We start from the raw sequence: 21,342 nt of genomic DNA on the forward strand, positions 1-21,342 counted from the left end.
CCTTTATTTTCTAATAAACACAATAAAATAAAGAGAGTAGAGAAGAGAAAATTGCACAAAGTATTTATACTGGTTCGGATCAAAAGACCCTACGTCCAGTTGTTAATCTTTTAAAAACGAGATTAACTAAATCACTAAAATAAACCAAACTTACAATCAATGATAAGAAAGATTAGGGTTTAGAAAACACCTCTCTTGAATCACACAAGAGATGAAGACACCTCCCTTGAAATCCACAAGGGATGAAAACACCTTCCTTGAATCACACAAGGAATGAACACCTCCTTTGAATCACACAAAGGATGATCGGCTTCTCCTAGCAACAGCAGCAGCACTCAATCCCTCAAGATCCCACTTGATGAAAGTTATCGCTCTACCCACACTAGATTTTTCAAAGCCTTCCCACAGAGAGTTCTCAAGTACTCAGACTTCTCTAACTTCTGTGTTTTTTAATGAAAGCCTACCACTCTATTTATAGAAGCCTATTTAGAAATTAGGTTAAGAATATGAAAAGTTAAGTCGCAACTGCCATGAATAATCGATTATCATAAGTGATAATCGATTATCACAGAACCTTTTATGAAAATATTTTTCTTGCTGTGATAATCTATTATCAGTCAGGATAATCTATTATCAGCAGGTGATAATCGATTATCAGTAGTGATAATCGATTATTCCAGAGGCTTTTCTCAAAAATCAGTTTTAATTGAGATAATCGATTATCACTAAGAATAATCGATTATTCCAGTGAGTTTTGCAAATATATAAAATTCTCTTAGTATTCTACTACATGGGTTTTGCCTTTTGACTCTTGACATACTAATTTAACTATTTCAAATAACATACACATATTACAAAACCTAAATAACTAAACCCATAAGTCTTCAATGTATCTCTTGAATTGAAGCATTCTTTTAAGTCTTCAACATTTTTCCATGCATCATCATCAAGTCTTCCATACTTCTTCATAAGTCATCATCATCATCATCAAAACTCCTTATTGGAGGAAGATGTTCATCTTCTTCTTTTTGTCAACAGTCTGGGCGAGACCATCTCACCTGAGCGAGACCCTCCAGCCTGAGCGAGGTGCTGGGCGAGACAGTGCAAGGTGGAATGTTTTTCTTAACTTTGTATGGATAATACTTGCTTGGTTTTGGGTATTGTGCTAAAGGTTTGATATGAATGAGTATGATAGAGTAAGGCAAGTCATGAACTATTGATAATGGGTTGACATGAGTTTCGCATGATATTGTAAGGAAATGTTTGGTATGAAAGAGACATGATAACAACATGAGTTGGAATTCCTTGGTACATGGATAAACTATGATGTGTTGGAATGAGTTGAGCCTGAATTATGAAAGGCGTTGGCTCCAAAGGTTGGTACGAGTGATGTATGTCTACATGTGGTAATTATTATTTTGGCTATGTGAATGTGGTTGATATGTGTCGGTGCATAATTCCTCGGAGTCTCTAGGTGAGACTTTCAGGGACGCACTTCAGTGGTCGGGACATAATCCCATGACCCCTGTTAGTGGGTGTTCATGATGGTGCCCCATCTGTATAACTAGATAAGGATTCAAGTTAAGGTTGCATCCTGACACTCTAAGGAGCCAGTTAGTCTCACTTAGAGCGGACTGACTCCTGTGGTGAGAGTAGCAGGAGGCCTGAAATTTAGTAAGGGCTAACCTTGTGGTGAGGGAAATTCGATTCATTGTAACACATAGCTCAGGGTCGAGCAGCTCGGGGTTGAGCAGAGGTATCCACCACAAGTGCAAGCATCCGCTGAATCCGACCAAGTTATACGTATCCGGATGAGTCGAGTCGAGTCGTAGTGTATTGATTGAGAGTCATGACATGTTGGGTTGATGTTTGGATATTGAATGGTGAGAAACATATTTTGATTGTACGATAAAAATGTTGTTGGCTCTAGCTTACCCTGTGCATTGTATGGTTGTCTTGTATGTGGTTCTTCTTTCTTGCGATGATCATCAATTTAATTGATGGGAGCAGATGGGCGAGGTTCCAAGAGTCAGCAAGGAAATGGAGATTCTGCTGCTTAGTCCGCGTGGATTGGACTATAGATTTCTTTGGACTTTCTTTAGGGCTATGACCCCTGTATTTCGCTATTCTTGGATTTGTAAACGTTTAGTCGAACCGTTATATTGTTTTTGGTTGGCATCGTGGTGTGCCTAGTTTTGTAGGGGTGGTGTTATGAACCCCAGGACTACGCTACTATACTATCTTTGCGTGACATTTCCTTTAATTTCGTTTAATAATTAAATTGGACGTTACACACTTTGTGTCCTCTTTTGTATTTACAATTTTATTCTCTTAATTATTATTTTTTTAAATTTAAATTATTGTTCATAATAAAAAACTATTTGTAAGTTTTATTATTTTACTAATTTTAGTGACTATTTTTTTTTCATTCAAATAATTACACAGATATAGAGATAAAATAAACAACAAAACAAATAAAAAATTCAAGTGATTGAGATATGATCTCTTAGTAAACAAAAGTAAAATGTGTATCTAATTGTAATAAAAATAAAAGTTATTATAATTATAATACCACTATAATAATATCGCGAAGCGATAAAAAAATAATACAATTACATATATAAAGAGATAAACATCTTTTGTATTTTTTTTTTAATTTTATCCCCTTAACTATTATATCTTAAATTTAAATAATTATTTATAATAAAAAAAATTATTTTTCAGTTTTATTATTTTACTAATTTTAGTAACTATTTTTTTTGAATTAAAATAATTGTTTAAATGTAAAGATAAATGAACAATAAAACAAATAAAAATGACAAGTAATCAAAACATGATGGTTACACAATAAGTAAAAGTAAAATGTGCATCTAACAATAATAATAATAATAATACTTATAAAAATATTAAAAATAATAATATTACTTATTATTATTGTAATAATACTAATATTACTTATAATTTTACTATTATTACTATAAATAATATTTATAATTAGAAAAATATTACAACTAATAATATTACTTATTATTATTGTAATAATACTAATATTGCTTATAATTTTACTATTATTACTACTAATAATATTTATTATAATAATATTATTTATAATTAATATTATAGTTGAAATCATAAATAAATAAAAAAAATTAAATTAAATAGACTTTTGTAGGATTTGAACCCAGATCCTTTTGTACTAGAGTCTTAAAATGACAAAAAAAACTAATTTTTGTGATATTGTCACTAAAAGAAAATGGATAATATCATAATTTTAGTAATATCTTCTTTTCTTAATATGTAATAGATTCAAAAATAGCAATTACTTTTTAAAAAATATTAGTTAACAATTATATTTTTTTTAAAGTCAGTTAATAATTATATTATAAATGTAAAATAGAAATAAAAATTCTGTAAAAAAAGAGATATCATTTTCATATATAGATATAGATCATAAAAACACAAAACAGAGAGAGAAAAAACATGTGATAATTTTATACAGAACATTTAAAAATTACTTCTAGTAAATCTATTAATAATTATATTTTGTAAAAAATTAATTAATAATTATGTTATAAAAGATAAAATTGTGCACATATAAGTATAGAAATACATACAAAAATTAAGTTAGTTTTAAACTTTATTCGAAAGAATATGATTTCGAACTTAATCTTAAACGTTAATACCATACTTTAAGAAAAAATGGATCCTTTCTGTTTAGTCTTTTAAATCATAATGTGTAACGTCCCATTTAAATATGCTTAATTAAATGAAACATCATATGAGATGTACTAAAAGAGTAAAATTATGGAGTATAAGTGTCACTCTTTACGACAGTCCAAAATATTCGGAGAGAAAACTAAAGCACACCATGATGCCATTAACAAAACAAAAGAATAAAAATAAACGGTTGACAGTTATTCAAAATACAGGCTCATAGGACAAAGACAGTATGTGGGCCACAATGCCCTAAGAGTACTCGGAGCAGGGAATCCAACCCAAGAATAGCTACCAACGGAATTTCCATCACCCTGATGACCACTAGGGGTTCCCACATATGCTCACATCAATAAATTGATGATCATCGCAAAAGGAAAAAACCACACATAGAACACACAAGCAAACAGAAAGGGTAAGCAAAGTGTAAAAGGTTTATTATACAATTGAGTATACAATTTAAAAGTCAAAGATACATAAATCAACCAAACATGTGATAGCAGATAATTTAAGACTCTAAGACTCAATTATCCGATTACATATAATCAGTCGAATTCACTGGATGCTTGCACTTGTGGTGACCTTTATTGCTCTACAGAGCTATTCCCAATGGGTTTTACCCTACCACGCACAAGGTTAACCTTCAAACATCTAAGGCCATTTATGTTGCCAAAGACTAGGGTCTTCTACTACTCTCACCTCTTGAGTCAGTACGCTCTACGTGAGATTAACTGACTCTTTAGAGTTTCAGGATGCAATCCTTACTTGAATCCTTATTAAATTATATAATGAGGCACCACTACAAAACCTTCGTGGAATTACGTCCTAACCATGAGGCACCACCATGATTCACCAAGAGCAATGCATAATACATGTTCATATCATCTTAAACACGATACAATTACCATAAAGCCTGAAACAGAGTTGAAAAACAAGCAAGATACATTAAAAGTGTGAAACACTAGCTTCCCTTACCTGGAAAAGCTACTGTGAGGGGTTTTGGTACGAGTAGAAAAACACCACAACTCCTAGAACAAATTAGTGAGCTGGAAAAATAGTAACACAAGAGCAAAACTAGGTTACCCAAAGGAACCCTAGCTGGAACCACGAAAGCAAAGCTTAGAAAGGAGAAAATACGGGTTGAGAACTAACTTACGTGAGATGGAATTGAGTTTTGAGCTAGCGTGACCAAGAATGGGACCAAACCCTAGCAGAGCTTGCTACTGCAGTTTAAGAGAGAGTGGGGGAGATGTTTTTCTGAAAAGTTCAGAATGAGGGGGTTAGGGCTGGTTTAGAGGTTATGGACATCCTATAAGCCATCCTTAGATCAAACTGATTAGGACAAACCCTTAAACATTGGGACAAAATTAAGTGGCCTTACATAATGGATACAATAATCTGAAGCTATATTATTTATTTTATTATTAATTTATCATTTTAGTATACAAATACAAGTTTACGTTTATTAATATATGATTTAGATGGAAAAGTCTGTATTTAAAATTGTCTATAAAAAATTAATTAATATTTTACGTTTATTATGTTATTAAAATAATATAAATTATTTTACGTTTATCACGTTTATAAAAATCATGTTAGCTTATTTATTAAAATAATATAAATTATTTAGAAAAATGCAGTATATGCATTTCAGTATAATATAATTCATTTATACTATATTTCAGACGGAAACGAATAAATACCTTAGTAAACCCTTTTCGTAAAAATTAGAAAAAAAATAAAAAATATTTTTGGGTTAAAGTAATTAAAAATAAATAGTTAAGTTTATTCCAACTAATTTTAAGCGTTTAAAAATTTATATAACTAACTTCTTAAATATTGATTTTTTGAAAATATTATAAACTAAGGAATATATAGTTTGAATTGAATTAATAATTATAAATATTTACTTTTTGTAAAAAAAAAAAAATGAGCACGATTCCTGTAAAAAATATTATTAAATTTGGTACAAATATTATTTCATATACTATAATAACAAAAAAGTTAAAGAAATATTTTCTTCTCTATAAAGCAATTTATGCATCATAGGTGTTCATTTACTATAGTAACTAGTAAAAGAGAGAAGACAGTTTCTTGTTCATTACGCACATATCCGTCGGGATGATTTTCAACCTTACTCACAAAACAACTAAAACGGAGTTGTCAAATTAGTTTCCAATTCTATACTATATCCACAAATAAAGACAATACAATGGACAGATAAAGATGAAATTGATCGAAATTAGAATCGAGCCAGTTCAAGTACTCAACCTATAATCCAAATTAAGTTCATTGTGAAAACTAAACACAAAATTAACAGACTGAACTAATACGAATAAAAGACAAAACAGCAACAATTTTTTTTCATCCGAATTCAAGGTTTAATCATCCTTTGTTCCAAAGAAAACAAAAAAGAACCTTCCTTGAATGCAATCTGTGGCAATTGTTATTGTGCATTTGAGATATCATTATGGGAGGGTGTTGCTGCAGCCAGGTTTCAGTACATGAGGTGGAATGTGAACATGGTGGGGAGCGTATCATGTTAAGAGGGTCCTCTGAGTTTATATCAATGTACAGTAAAAAGGGTTCAAAAGGAGTTAACCAAGATGCATTGACTGTGTGGAAGGTAAGATTCTTGATGTATATGTGTATGCAATTTTGGCTTCATTTTCTATTTTCCTTTCAATAAATCTTCCTCGAATTGTTTTCTTCGGAGTCCTTAAGATTGGAAATTACGTTTTAGAAGGTGAAATTCCACATATAAAATTAGCATATCATGGTTATCAATCATTGAGTTCTCCACATATGATTTATTAATAAAAGCATAGTTGTTCTTAGTGAATGAATTCATGGCTTGGATTAATGTTTAATATGATACGTTATCAGGACTTCAGTGGAAAGAAGGACATGATCTTTTGTGGGGTGTTTGATGGTCATGGTCCTCTGGGACACAAGTTTTCAAATTCTATACGTGACAAATTACCCTTAAAACTCTCAGCATCAATCAAGCAGTCACAACAAAAGGCCATCAAAGACAATGATACTAATGAAACAGACGTAATTAGTCATAGTAATGTCTATGCTGAGGATAACCAAAACATGTCCTTTTCTTCATGGGAGGGAAGCTTCATGAGATGCTTCAGTGAAATGGATGAAGACCTTGCAAAAAACATAGACACTAAAGGATTTCGTGGCGGTAGCACTGCTGTAACTGTTATCAAACAGGTAGAATCATCACTTTTCACAATTGCATTACCTCCTTCACAATTTTGCTTTCTCAAGAATGTTATAATTGACCACATTCTTTCTCCTTTAAATTTCAGGAAGACGAATTAATAATTGGAAACTTGGGGGATTCTCGTGCAGTTCTTTGCAGAAGAGCAGATGACAACAATCTTGTTCCTGTTCAACTTACTGTTGACTTGACCCCAGATATTCCAAGTAGGTCATATTATTAACTGTTTAATCTCAGTTTCCTAATCTTAAAACCATCTTGGTTTTGGTTAAATAGTTTAGTTAAACGCTTATTCATTAAGAACTTATCAAATCAAATGAGAGCTTATTGATAACTTGATTGTAAAACTTATTTTGATAAGACGCTCTTCCAAATGTTCTTACGTCTAACTTGGTTTCCTTCTTCAATGTCCCTCAGGTGAAGCTTTAAGAATATTTAATTGTGGAGGTAGAATTTTTTCTACAAAACAAGATCCAAGTGTAAATAGAATATGGAGGTCAAACGGGGATCGTCCTGGTCTAGCTATGGCAAGAGCCTTCGGAAATTTCTGCCTAAAAGATTATGGTCTCATATCAGTCCCGGATCTATCATACAGAAAACTTACCAAGCAGGATGAGTTTGTGGTTTTGGCCTCTGATGGGGTAAGCATTTTCATATCAAGATCTCGAACATTTGATCAAATAGTGCAAGAAAAGAAATAATCAAGGGAAAATGAATTGAAAAAAACAGTTTCCACAGATCCATGTTTGGTTCGGCATATTCTGAAAAAATAATACATTTGTCATTCTCCTGATAGAGCTTTTAAACAATACAAAACAACTCATTATTTCCTCAACTTCATCTCCATAAAAAAGGACTAAATTTTCTTTGTTACAGGTATGGGATGTGCTAACTAACAGTGAAGTAATAAACATAGTTGCTTCAGCACCGAAAAGGTCCATGGCAGCCAAATTGTTAGTGAACCACGCAGTTCAAGCTTGGAGACGCACGTGTGTTTTGACGGTTGATGATTGCACAGCTATATGCCTTTTCTTGAAGGATTAGACTGTTCTGATTCAATCCTGATCCGATGTGAGTGGGAACATTAACATCCCTTTAACACCATTGGTCATAATCTAGACATGTAAATATTGGATATGACAAAGTGTAAATGCTAAGAGTATTTTTAAATCAAAAGGAAAAATGTGAAGCTCTTGTAGGGTTATCTAGATTCAATTTTGAATCATAGATAGCAATAAATCTCAGTACCTTAAGGGAGGTAGAAGCTGATCACTAATCAGCAAGAACTGAACAAATAAAAAATGTATAATGTTAAGGGGGGACTAACAATAGTATAGCCAGAAGGTTTTGTTTGGAAATAAGCACAGAAGAAAGCACTTATTTCAGCCTTCAATTCTGGTGTGATTTTATGTGTTGCAACACTTTCCTTTTATCAACCTAATAAGAAGAATTAATGAATTGTAACACTTTTTTTCTGGCTTGGGTACAAACAGGTCCAATGAGGAACTATGCAGACCTACTTTTAACTCTTCCCTGTCTGACACTAGAATAGTAAGGATTTTGGGATTCTATACATACTAACTAAAATATAGTAACAATGGGCATGGACTATAATTAAACACTAAAAAAAAATCAAAATTATCTACAAATAATTACATACATATTTCAATCTATAGATAAATTAAGTTTTTCATACGAATTTTACATACAATTTTTCTTTTGTATGTAGAATTTTGTTACATACGAATTTTTTCTGTATGTAATAAGAAACTAGTTTTTTTTCTTGTATGCAAAATTCATATGTAAATAAAGACATACATTTCATACAGAATTTACATAAGGATTTTAAATAAAAAATTATTAAGAAAACATAATTTGAAAAGCCTTTCTCGTTCTTCATGGAATCTTTTTCTCTATGGCTTCTATTATTTGCTATGTCATCTATTGAAAAGCTTATCTTCCCTTATCATTTTTGGGATCATTTTCGTGGTAATCTTCGCTACTAACATCTCTCTCGCTTACGTTCGCATCACACTCTCTCGCTCATATTCGCATTGTACACTTTCTTGCTCGCATTCGCATTGTACACTTTCTCGCTCGCGTTTGTGACGTGCTCTCTCCCAAATCAGAGTTCATTTGCACATTGGAGCGAGAAATCAAAGTTTGGAGTGAGTTTTCTTTTACGTTGTTTTGTATTGTTGCTACATTGACCCTCCTTTGTCTTTGTTGGTTGAAAATTCTTGTTTCTGAAACCCTCGGTTGGATTGTTTGAAATCGAAGTGAGTAGCTCTCCAATCGTCCTCTACACCAGGTAAGACAATTTCTAATGTGTTCACTATTGGCACAAGCAAGCTTAAAGCAAAGAATTGATAAAACCATGTACATAAAAATCACATGTGTTTGATGAAGATTGACCAAGATCCACTTGAAGATTATGTTTCTAGTGTATTAAATATTTAAATAATATGTTAAATGTAATTTTTTAGTGTTATATCATGTTAGTAGGCTATACGACATAGGTTAGATGTCTTGTTAGCCTTAGTGTGTCTCTTTTAATCTTTTAAAATGGGTTTTAACAGGTTAAAAGACTTGCAATATATAGTTTCTGGTATGAATGCATTCAGTCAGTTGAATTATTTTTCAATCGACTTATTTCACTTAAGTCAAGTGAAATCAACTAACTGTACGAAAAATTCGATCGACTGATTTCACTTAAACCAGACTATATATGTTGTGCTTTCGAGAGTAGAGAAAAGTTTCTGAGTTTTTGAGCGCAAAATCTTGTCATTCTTCTCTAGAAAAAACTCTCTCTCCAATACACAGTTACATCGTGAAGTTTGAAGATCTTGGTTGATCTTGGAGGCATTTTGGCTTCTGAGTAGCTTGAAGAACACATGTGTGGTTGGCTAGGGAGAGCCACCATCAGGTTTGAATGTTCTTGTGCCTCTGGCTATTTTGCATGATGTGATTTTAAGTCTGTAAGTGTGATTCTTGCAAGGTAGTTGTCTAGATTATTGTGTGAGTCAAAAATCTTGTGAGGTTTTTTGTTCAAAAGTCTAATCTTGGAGTTTGATTTGTAAAACTTTTGAATATAGTGGAAACCAGGCCTAGGTTGTCTTGGTAAACTAGATGTAGCTTTGTGATTGAGTGAACCAATATAAAAACAATTGTGCAATTATCTTTCCCTCATCTTACTCACTTTGAATCACTTTAAAAACTCAAAAAAATGAAGTAATCCACTATTTGTTGTGTTTTAATGCGTTCTTATGTAATTTGAGACTATATAATTGTTAGAAATATTGGTTGGAACAAGTTTTGTATGTAAAAGATTATTGTTTGAGTTAAATCTATGGATTTTGCATTCTACATAAATTCCTAGTATTTTAGCTAATTGATTTGTCATTTTAATTGACTGTTTTATAGCTTAAGAACAAATTAATCTACCGTTTTATTTTTTGACCGATTGAAAGTGTATTGGTCTAACACTTTTACATTCTAATTTTACAGTCTATTTGATTCAATTGAAAAGAGTTTTATGCTTTCGAAAAAGTTTTAAATAGCCAATTCAATCCCCCATGCCCGCCTCCTTCTTGGCTTAAATCACCATTTCAAACCTACATTTACTTCTTATCGATCTTTGTCTTCCTCTATCTCTTTCCCTATGTTAATTAGGAACAAATAAATTGGTAACGATTCTGGGTTTTGTCGGAAGGAATTGAAAGGGCTAGAAGTTCTACTAGTGGTGAAGTTAAGGGAGGGATCGGGTTGTCGTTCATAATGGAGTGGGTCAGCTAGCTGCTTCCCAGCACCACTATACCAAACATGCTTTTATGGCGTTGAATTTTTGTTTGGGAGATTATTGTTTTAATTGGATGTTATTAGATGAGTGGGAGCGGGCGTGCCCAACTGCCAATTGGGGTTTGAGAGGGTAGTAAAGCTCCCAACGTGAGCCATCATCATGAAACTCACTATCATCCCGTAGTAGTAGCACAATACCCATCATCATTATACTCATGTGCTGATGAATCTTGCGAAATCCAAAGAGAACATGGGTTGAAAACACAAACAAGTGCATGCGTAATTAATGCTTTTACTGGTAGGGTTCACATTTTGTGTACAATGTTAGAACTTTGAATCATATGCAAACTATCCTCTCTCACTAGATTTCATCTGACCAAATCCAATGAGCTCTGAACAATGGAAATATTATCATCTCACTACTTGAAGTGTTAATCCAAGCAAAGCAAGGTGGAACCATTGGCATTGTTATTGAAGAGAATTGGGAACACACAATCCTTTTATTTTTATTTTTAAAATTTTTTCTGCTCTTTTGCTGATATGAAGGGTCTTAGATCCCCTGGTTTTGGGTAAGTAATCAACTATGATTACTTACCCAAAACCAGATAAATTAAGTTTTATGTACAAATTACACTAAAAGAAAATTATCTACGAATAATTACATACGGATTAAAATCTGTAGATAAATTAAGTTTTATGTACAAATTTTACATACAATTTTTCGTTTGTATGTAAAATTTCGTTACATACGAATTTTTTCTGTATGTAATAACAATCTAGTTTTTTTTCTTCTATGTAAAATTCATATGTAAATAAAGACATACCTTTTGTACAGAATTTACATATGGATTTTAAATAAAAAATTATTAAGAAACTATAATTTGAAAAGCCTTTCTCGTTCTTCATACTTATATTAATTGCTACTAACATCTTCGTGATCATCTCTCTCGCTCACGTTTGCACCATACTCTTTCGCTCACGTTTGCATCGTACACTTTCTCACTCGCATTCGCATCGTACACTTTCTCGCTCGCGTTTGTGACGTGCTCTCTCCCAAATCAGAGTTCATTTGCACATTGGAGCAAGAAATAGAAGTTGTTTGGAGTGAGTTTTCTTTACGCTGTTTTGTATTGTTGTTACATTGACCCTCATTTGTTCTTTGTTGGTTGAAAATTCCTATTTCTGAAATCCTAGGTTGGATTGTTTGAAATCGAAGTGAGTAGCTCTCCAATCGTCCTCTAAACCTGGTAAGACAATTTCTAATGTGTTTACTATTAGCACAAGCAAGCTTGAATCAAAGAATTGATAAAGCCGTGTACATGAAGATCACATGTGTTTGATGAAGATTGACCAAAGATCCACTTGAAGATTATGTTTCTAGTGTATTAAATCTTGAAATAATATGTTAAATGTAATGTTTTGGTGTTATATCATGTTGGTAGGCTATATGACATAGGTTAGATGTTTTGTTAGCCTTAGTGTGTCTCCTTTAATTTGTTAAAATGGGTTTTAACAGGTTAAAAGACTTGTGTAAGACCCGTGAAAATTAATTAATTAAATAATTAATAAATTAATAAATGCGGGTAGAAAGCGCCTTATGGCATTAATTATTGTGTAATGTGACGTGGAAAAGTACTAGCTCAAGTGGTTGAGAGTACTTTGGTTTGTGTGAGAGGACTTGGGTTTGAGTCCTATGTATGCCAATTATGTGTTGTTGTTTTATTATTGATTTTTAGTAATATGAATTAGTATGGAATTGGTATTGTAAGCCTATCATGATTGAAAGGTATCACTAACATGACTTGGTTGAATTGGTTATGCACTTGAATGGTGACTAAGTGGTTAAGGGTTCAAACCTTGTTGGGCATAAAGTAGGCTATATTTTTGCTAATTCTACCTTGGAGTGGAGTTGAAAGGGCAAAGGTAAAAATCAGGGACGGGCAGCCAAAGGGCTGAAAAATCATAGTTAACAATGAATAGGAAATTTTAAAACATAATTAAGCCCATTTTTCGTTTTAGTTTTAAACCCATTATTAAGGCACCTATAAAAGCCAAAATTTAGGAGAGTAGGAGGGTTTCTGGAGTTGTTAATTTGGCTTTTGGAGAGGAGCACGAATTGAGAGAAGGAGAGGAGGGTTTGGGTGTGCAAAAGGGCTGAAGCAACATATTGGAATAAGGAATTATCTTCTTCCCAATTTCATTCCAAAATCACAGGTTAGGGGAGCTGAACTCGAGATTTGGTATTGATTGTATGTAATGGCACTATTTTGATGAGACTATGGCCTGAAATTTGTGATGCACATGAGGGGTTTTGGGGGTTATGGGTTTGGTGCTGTTGTATTGGAATTTTTGACCCAAATGTATGAATATAATGGAATTATGCACTGAATATGATGTAACTGTGTGTACTTGGCGTTTTGGGAACCAAATGTAGTCTAAATTATGCATATGTGTTGTTGAAATATGTGTAAACTGAACTGGTACGATTGGAGTGTCGAATTGGGCATGGTTGCCAATGTGTCGTGTGTAAATTGAATTGGGGTCTGCATTTCTTGCCTAGGCGAGCCAGTCTCGCCTAGGCGAGATTAGCAGGGACACTAATACGCGAACATCTCGCGTAGGCGAGGGCTTTCAAGTTGAGCGACAGACATTCTCGCTTAGGCGAGAGTGCCTCGCCTAAGCGAGGTCGCGATGAAGCTTGGGCATGTTGAGCACGAATTCTCGATCAGGCGAGGAGTTGTGTGGCTTTGAGCGAACCAGGGTCTCGCTCAGGCGAGAAGGTCTCGCCTAAGCGAGATATCGTGACGAATTGTGATGTGTTACTTGCATTGTAGCTCAGGCGAGGAAGAATTGTGAGTTTTGGGCGAGATATGACCTCGCCTAGGCGAGAGGATCTCGTCTAAGCGAGGTAAAGTGGAGAAGCCAATGTTTTAAGCTCGCTCAGGCGAAGGGGACTAGCCTAAGCGAGACTGAGGGCTTAGCTTGGGCGAGAGTCCTTGGCTTAAGCGAGTTTATGCGAAGTTCCATGTTTATGTGTGCTTGTGTGTGTGATTTGGCTACTTTATCCTAGGTATAGGATGTATATGCATGTGGTGTGGTGTTTGAGCTTGAAGGACTAAGTCCAATAGGGATTTGGGATGTGCTTGGTGGTTTGACACATGATGGGCATGGAACTGGTTGAGTTCTCGTCGGCTACTAATGGGGGACGAGTCCTTAGTATGGTGATTACATGTGTCGGGCGCACGATGAGCAAGGAACGGTTATGTTCCCGTTGGCTACTATTGGGCGAGGAGTCCATAGTATGGTGATTGCGTGCGTGCCAGGATCCAAGTTATGAGGCTTGAATGTTTTTACTACAGGCGAGGAGTCTGTAGGGCAGGACTATGAGCGGGATAGGCTCATAGGGTTGGACCACGAATGAGTTAGTTTCGTGGGAGCACAGTGAAGTCCCAAGACCTAGTTCATGCATATGACTCATGAAGTACTATGAGGTCATGGTTGGGTACTTTGATAATGAGATATTTAATTATGTTATTTTGGGATGGGTGGCATATTTAATTCATGTATTTTGTTTATTTATTGTGCATAGCTCACCCTTTCTGTGTCTGTGTGGCGATGATCGGATGATTCGTTATCCGGGAGCAGATGATTTGACAAGTGGGCCAGGAGATGCCTAGACTCGGAGCGAGGGATATCTGGGAATTTTTGTATATATGTTATATATTTTGGTTTTGAGATAATACTGTAACCTTGTGGGAGCCATTTGAATTTTATTTCGGTTTTATTATTATGGACCCTGGTATTTATTACATTGTATACCGTTTTAAATTTCCCATGTTTTGGGAAATGGTTTTATATTAAATGCAGTCTTTATTTTATTTTTGTATTTATTTATTAAATATTAGTAATATTCCTTAGAGATGTTACAATTGGTATCAAAGCAAATGTTTTGAAAATATTTTAAAAATATTTTGGGGCTTTTTTGAAGTGAGCTTACCGTTTGATTGTGTGTGATTTAGTTGCATGTAAGTAAGATTTTAGTGGTTTTGTTTAACTAAGTGAATTGGTTTTAACAGTTGTAATGTGGCGTATCCATGCTATGCTGCTAACAGGAGGAGGAGGAATAGTGGTGCTGATGACATCGCGGAGGCCATTCATCGGATGGTGGATGCAATGCAAACACCGGTGACAGCGCAGCTTAGGACAGCCATTGCACCTGTCAGAGTGCCAACTGTGGAGGACTTCTTGCACCACAAACCAGCGGAGTTCAATGGCAAGGCCTCTTCGGATGAAGCGGATGCTTGGCTCCGCAAGTGTGAGAAGATTTTTAAAGTGATGAATTGCCCTGATGAGCAGAAGTTACTTTTCGCCACTTATCTGCTGAACGACGACGTGGAGTATTGGTGGACGGGAATGCAACAACAGATGCAGACCCGAGATGAACAGGTGGAGTTGACTAGCTTCAGGACGCAGTTCCTGGAGAAATATTTCCCCGACACAGCCAGACAGGACCGGGAGGCAAAGTTCCTCGCACTACAGTAGGGAGATATGACAGTGCGTAAACAGGTTTGAGCATCTGGCGACTCGCAGAACATTACTGAAGAATGGAGATGTCAGAAGTTTGAGCGAGGACTCAAACATGAGCTTAAAAAGGTGGTGACTCCCTTACGAGTAGGGGTGGCAATGCGGGCCGGCCCGCTCCGTTTAGGCCCGCCCCGCATAAGGCCCGCACACCGCGGGCCGGCCCGCCCCGCCTCGCACATTTTATGCGGGCCGCATACTCTGGCCCGCCCCGCATAAAGGTTGGCCCGTGGGCCCGCAGGCCGGCCCGCCTTTTTTTTAAAATTTTTTTTTTTTTTTTTATGATAAAACTTTCAATGTTTAAAAATTGGGAAACTTTAAGAAGTTCACAAAATTAAGTAAAGACTTTGGGGAATTAGATGATAAATTGATAATTCAACATTTTCATCATATTCATACTATGACATACACAATGTATTCTTTAAATTTTAGCACATTAAGAATTACATAATACTTGTCTTTTCCAGTTATACAAGAATTTGAAATGTTAATGCAAGAGTCCATAAAAGAAGTAATTAATATACACAAGTGCAAGTTTTTTTCTTTTTTTTTAATTTTATGCGGGCTTGCGGGCCGCGGGCCTATGCGGGTCGAGCCCGCGCGGGCCTGCGGGTTCACTATCCTGGCCCGCCCCGCGTTTTTTATGCGGGCCCGCGGGCCAGGCCCTAATTGCCATCCCTACTTACGAGAGAGGAGATTTCCCGTCTTGGTGGAACAGGCCAAGAGTGTCGAGCATTTGGAGAAGGGCCCTGGCCCAGTTGTGAGTAGACATCAGAGGAATGTTGTATAGGCGCGACAAATGAAGAAGCCGTACAGCCGACCCCAAACGTCTTAGGGTCCCACTTGCTATCGGTGTGGTGGACCCCATTTGAAGAGAAATTGCCCACAGTTGACTGGTGGTGTAGGGGGATCCGGTGACCGTCGCAAGTGCTTCATATGCGACAAACCGGGTCATTTTGCAAACAATTGCCCTGAGAAGAAAAGTCCTGGTGCGAAGAAACCAGCAGCAGCCTCGCCAGCAGAACGAGCTAGGGCGGCAGGGAGGTTTTTTCTATGACATCTACTGAGGCTACTCAGTCAGGTAACTTGATATTACAACCTTGTTTACTTATGGGGCATGATGTATTAGTTTTATTTGATTCTGGTGCAACCCATTCTTTTATCTCTAATGCTTGTGTGGGGCGATTGAGTCTGGTGACACGTGACTTGGGGTGTGAGTTGCTTGTTTCAACTCCTTCCTCGGGCCAGGTAGCAACGAATTCAGTCTGTGTTGGGTGTTCAATGGTGGTGGCAGGTCACAGATACAAGGTGAACTTGGTGTGCTTGCCCTTGGAGGGACTGGATGTGATATTGGGGATGGACTGGTTGTCTAACAATCACATCATAATTGATTGTGGACGGCGCAATTTGGTATTCCCAGAACATGAAGGGTTGGAATTAATATCAACTCGGGAAGCTATGAAAGCACTACAAGATGGGGCCATGTGTTTTATGGTGGTGGCCAAGCCAGAGAAGAAAAGTGCTGCGGAGGTGATCCAATCTATACCGGTGGCTAACAAATATGCGGATGTCTTTCCAGATGAAGTGTCAGGATTGCCGCCCAGTAGAGACATCGACTTCACCATTGATTTAATTCCAGGTGCAGGTCCAGTGTCTATGGCTCCATACAGAATGGCACCGGCTGAGCTTGCAGACCTCAAGAAGCAAATTGAGGAACTATTGGAGAAGCAATTTATTCGGCCGAGCGCGTCACCTTGGGGAGCTCCAGTTTTGTTAGTGAAGAAGGACAGGAGCTCGCGACTATGTGTGGATTATAGGCAGCTAAATAAGCTGACTATTAAAAATAAATATCCTCTGCCAAGGATCGATGACTTACTAGACCAGTTGAAGGGTGCAGGGGTGTTCTCTAAAATCGACTTGAGGTCGGGATACTGCCAGATTCTAGTGCGGCCGGAGGATGTGCAAAAGACAGCATTCAAATCACGATACGACCACTATGAATATGTGGTTATGCCATTTGGAGTGACGAATGCACCGGAAGTATTCATGGATTACATGAATAGGATTTTCTGACCTTGGTTGGATAAGTTTGTTGTCGTCTTCATTGATGATATTCTTATCTACTCGAGGACACGTGAGGAACATGCTAATCACTTGAGGGTAGTGTTAAATGTGCTTAGGGAACACCAATTGTATGGGAAGTTGTCCAAGTGAGAGTTTTGGCTAGAGGAGGTACAATTTCTTGGACATGTCATTTTAACTAAGGGTATTGCAGTAAACCCGGCTAAGATTGAAACGGTGCTTAATTGGGAAAGGCCTAAGACAGTGACAGAGGTGCAAAGTTTCTTGGGCTTGGCAGGTTATTACAGGAGATTTATGGAGGGGTTCTCAAAGAAGGTGAACCCTTTGACATAGCTGACAAGAAAAGATCAGTCGTTCTCTTGGACTGAGCAGTGTGAAAAGTGCTTTGAGAAAATGAAGAAGTGTTTGACTACCGCTCCAGTGCTAGTAATTCCGAATACCGAAAAGATGTTTGAGGTGTGCTATGATGCATCATATCAAGGTCTGGGGTGTGTATTGATGCAAGAAAAGAGGGTTGTGGCATATGCTTCTCGTTAATTGAAGGTGCATGAGAAGAATTACCCGACTCATGACTTGGAGTTAGCCTCCATTGTGTTTGCTCTTAAGTCTTGGAGGCATTATCTATACGGCTCTCAATTCCGAGTATTCAACGATCACAAAAGTTTGAAATACTTGTTTGACCAGAAGGAGCTGAATATGAGGCAGCGTAGGTGGATGGAGTATTTGAAAGACTATGACTTTGAATTGCTCTACCATCCGGGCAAGGCCAATGTTGTAGCCGATGCTTTGAGTCGGAAGAAGATACATGTGTCTTGCATGATGATAAAGGAGTTAAAGTTGATTGAGAAACTCCGAGATATGAATCTAGAGATGCAGTTTGGGCAAGACTCGATATAGTGTAGCTTGCTAAGAGTTACTAATGAATTTTTGAATGAAATTTGTGTGGCTCAGGGACACGATTTGGAATTGCAGCAGTTTGTGGGGTGGTTAGGCACAAAAAAAGGGAAAGATTATCACATGGGAGAGGATGGTATTCTACAGTTTAAAGGTAGAGTGTGTGTACCAGTAGGACCTCATTTCAGGAGGCAGATCCTGAAGGAGGGTCACCAGAGTTGTCTTAGCATACATCCAGGTATGACTAAGATGTATAAGGATTTGAAGAAGTCCTTTTGGTGGAATGGTATGAAGGCAGACGTAGCAGACTTTGTTGCTCAGTGTTTGGTATGTCAAAAGGCCAAAATTGAACACCAAAGGCCGGGAGGTACCCTGCAACCACTGGACGTACCTCAGTGGAAGTGGGACAGTATCTTTATGGATTGTGTGACACATCTTCCGCGGTCGACAAAGGGTCATGATTCAGTTTGGGTGATAGTAGACAGACTGACAAAATGTGCACATTTCTTGCCTATGAATCAGAAGTGGTCGATGGACAAGTTAGCAGAGTTGTATATGCGAGAGGTGGTGAGATTGCATGGGGTACCCGAAAGTATAGTGTCAGACCGGGATCCTAGATTCACATCACGGTTTTGGCAATTATTGCAGGCGGCCTTGGGTACACAGTTGAGGATGAGTTCAGCGTATCATCCTCAGACGAATGGACAGTCTGAGCGGACCATCCAATCTTTAGAAGACTTATTGAGGTCTTGTGTGCTGGATCACATAGGAAACTGGAATGATGTGCTACCTTTGGTGGAGTTCACCTACAATAATAGCTACCACTCCAGTATTGGTATGGCGCCCTATGAAGCATTGTATGGAAGGAGGTGTAGAACTCCATTGTGCTGGTATCAGGATGGTGAAGCCTTGGTGCTTGGTCCTGAATTTCTGCAACAGACAACTAGTAAGGTCAAGTTAATCTAAGATCGGATGAGAGCAACTCAGAGTAGGCAAAAGTCCTATGCGGATAAGAGGAGACGGCCACTTGAGTTTGATGAAGGAGACCATGTATTCCTCCGGGTGACGCCAACCACAAGTATCGGAAGGGATCTTAAATCAAGGAAGTTAACTCCGAGATTTATAGGGCCTTATCAGATTACACGAAGAATAGGAGCAACGACGTATTGGAAGGAGACCATATATTCCTCCTGGTGATGCCAACCACAGGTATTGGAAGGGTTCTTAAATCAAGGAAGTTAACTCCGAGATCGCTTTACCTCCTCACCTATCCAACTTGCATAATGTGTTCCATGTCTCACAGTTGAGGAAATACATTGCAAGTCCAGATCATGTTTTGGAGTCAGATGAGGTGCAAGTACGCGAGGTCAAGCAACTGAGAGGTAAGGAGTTGAAGACGGTAAAGGTTCTCTAGGACGAGGCGACCCGGGAGATGACTTGGGAGATGTAGGATCTCATGAGGAAGTCTTATCCTCACCTCTTTGTTGGTAAGTCCTATTTTCGAGGATGAAAACTTTTAAAAGTGGGGGAATTGTAAGACCCGTGAAAATTAATTAATTAAATAATTAATTAATTAATTAATAAATGCGGGTAGAAAGCGCCTTATGGCATTAATTATTGTTTAATGTAACGTGGAAAAGTACTAGCTCAAGTGGTTGAGAGTACTTTGGTTTGTGTGAGAGGACTTGGGTTCGAGTCCTATGTATGCCAATTATGTGTTGTTGTTTTATTATTGATTTTTAATAATATGAATTAGTATGGAATTGGTATTGTAAGCCTATCATGATTGAAAGGTATCATTAACATGACTTGGTTGAATTGGTTATGCACTTGAATGGTGACTAAGTGGTTAAGGGTTCAAACCTTGTTGGGCATAAAGTAGGCTATATTTTTGCTAATTCTACCTTGTTTATACACGAACATCTCGCGCAGGCAAGGGCTTTCGGGTTGAGCGACAGACAAGGTCTCGCCTAAGCGAGATATCATGACGAATTATGATATGTTACTTGCATTGTAGCTCAGGCGAGGAAGAGTTGTGAGTTCGTGACGAATTATGATGTGTTACTTGCATTGTAGCTCAGGCTGGCTTGAGCGAGTTTATGCGGAGTTCCATGTTTGTGTGTGCTTGTGTGTGTGATTTGCCTACTTTATCCTAGGTATAGGATGTATATGCATGTGGTGTGGTGTTTGGGCTTGAAGGACTAAGTCCAATAGGGGTCTGGGATGTGCTTGGTTGTTGGACACATGATGGGCATGGAACTGGTTGAGTTCTCGTCGGCTACTAATGGGCGAGGAGTCCTTAGTATGGTGATTACATGTGTCTGGCGCAAGATGGGCAAGGAACGGTTATGTTCCCGTCGGCTACTATTGGGCGAGGAGTCCATAGTATGGTGATTGCGGCGTGCCAGGGTCCAAGTTATGAGGCTTTGATGTTTTTACTACAGGCGAGGAGTCTGTAGGGCAGAACTATGAGCAGGATAGGCTCATAGGGTTGGACCACGAATGAGTTAGTTTCGTGGGAGCACAGTGAAGTCCCAAGACCTAGTTCATGCATATGACTCATGAAGGACTATGAGGTCATGGTTAGGTACTTTGATAATGAGATATTTAATTATGTTATTTTGGGATGGGTGGCATATTTAATTCATGTATTTTGTTTATTTATTGTGCATAGCTCACCCTTTCTGTGTGTGTGACGATGATCGAATGATTCGTTATCCGGGAGCAGATGATTTGACAGGTGGGCCAGGAGATGCCTAGACTCGGAGTGAGGGATATTTGGGAATTTTGAGATAATACTGTAACCTTATGGGAGCCATTTGAATTTTATTTCGGTTTTATTATTATGGACCCTGGTATTTATTACATTGTATACCGTTTTAAATTTCCCGTGTTTTGGGAAATGGTTTTATATTAAATGCGGTCTTTGTTTTATTTTGGAATTTATTTATTAAATATTAGTAATATTTCTTAGGGATGTTACTGTTGGTAAAAGCAATACAAGTCTAAATGCTGAAGCAAGATTTTGTTGATGATAA

At 37.0% G+C, this 21,342-nt stretch overlaps 1 protein-coding gene across 1 annotated transcript; it reads left to right on the plus strand.

Annotated features, from left to right (window-relative positions):
* Positions 1-6,184: 6,184 nt before the first annotated feature.
* LOC114165448 (probable protein phosphatase 2C 34) lies at positions 6,185-15,289 on the plus strand. Its single transcript, XM_028050070.1, is given in 7 exon segments — positions 6,185-6,340; positions 6,601-6,939; positions 7,038-7,155; positions 7,367-7,590; positions 7,826-8,020; positions 11,294-11,316; positions 14,824-15,289. Coding segments are annotated over 7 exon segments (1,521 nt in total).
* Positions 15,290-21,342: the final 6,053 nt, after the last annotated feature.

The sequence above is a fragment of the Vigna unguiculata genome, chromosome 10, assembly GCF_004118075.2.
Source record: "Vigna unguiculata cultivar IT97K-499-35 chromosome 10, ASM411807v1, whole genome shotgun sequence".
NCBI classification, from domain to species: Eukaryota; Viridiplantae; Streptophyta; class Magnoliopsida; order Fabales; family Fabaceae; genus Vigna; species Vigna unguiculata.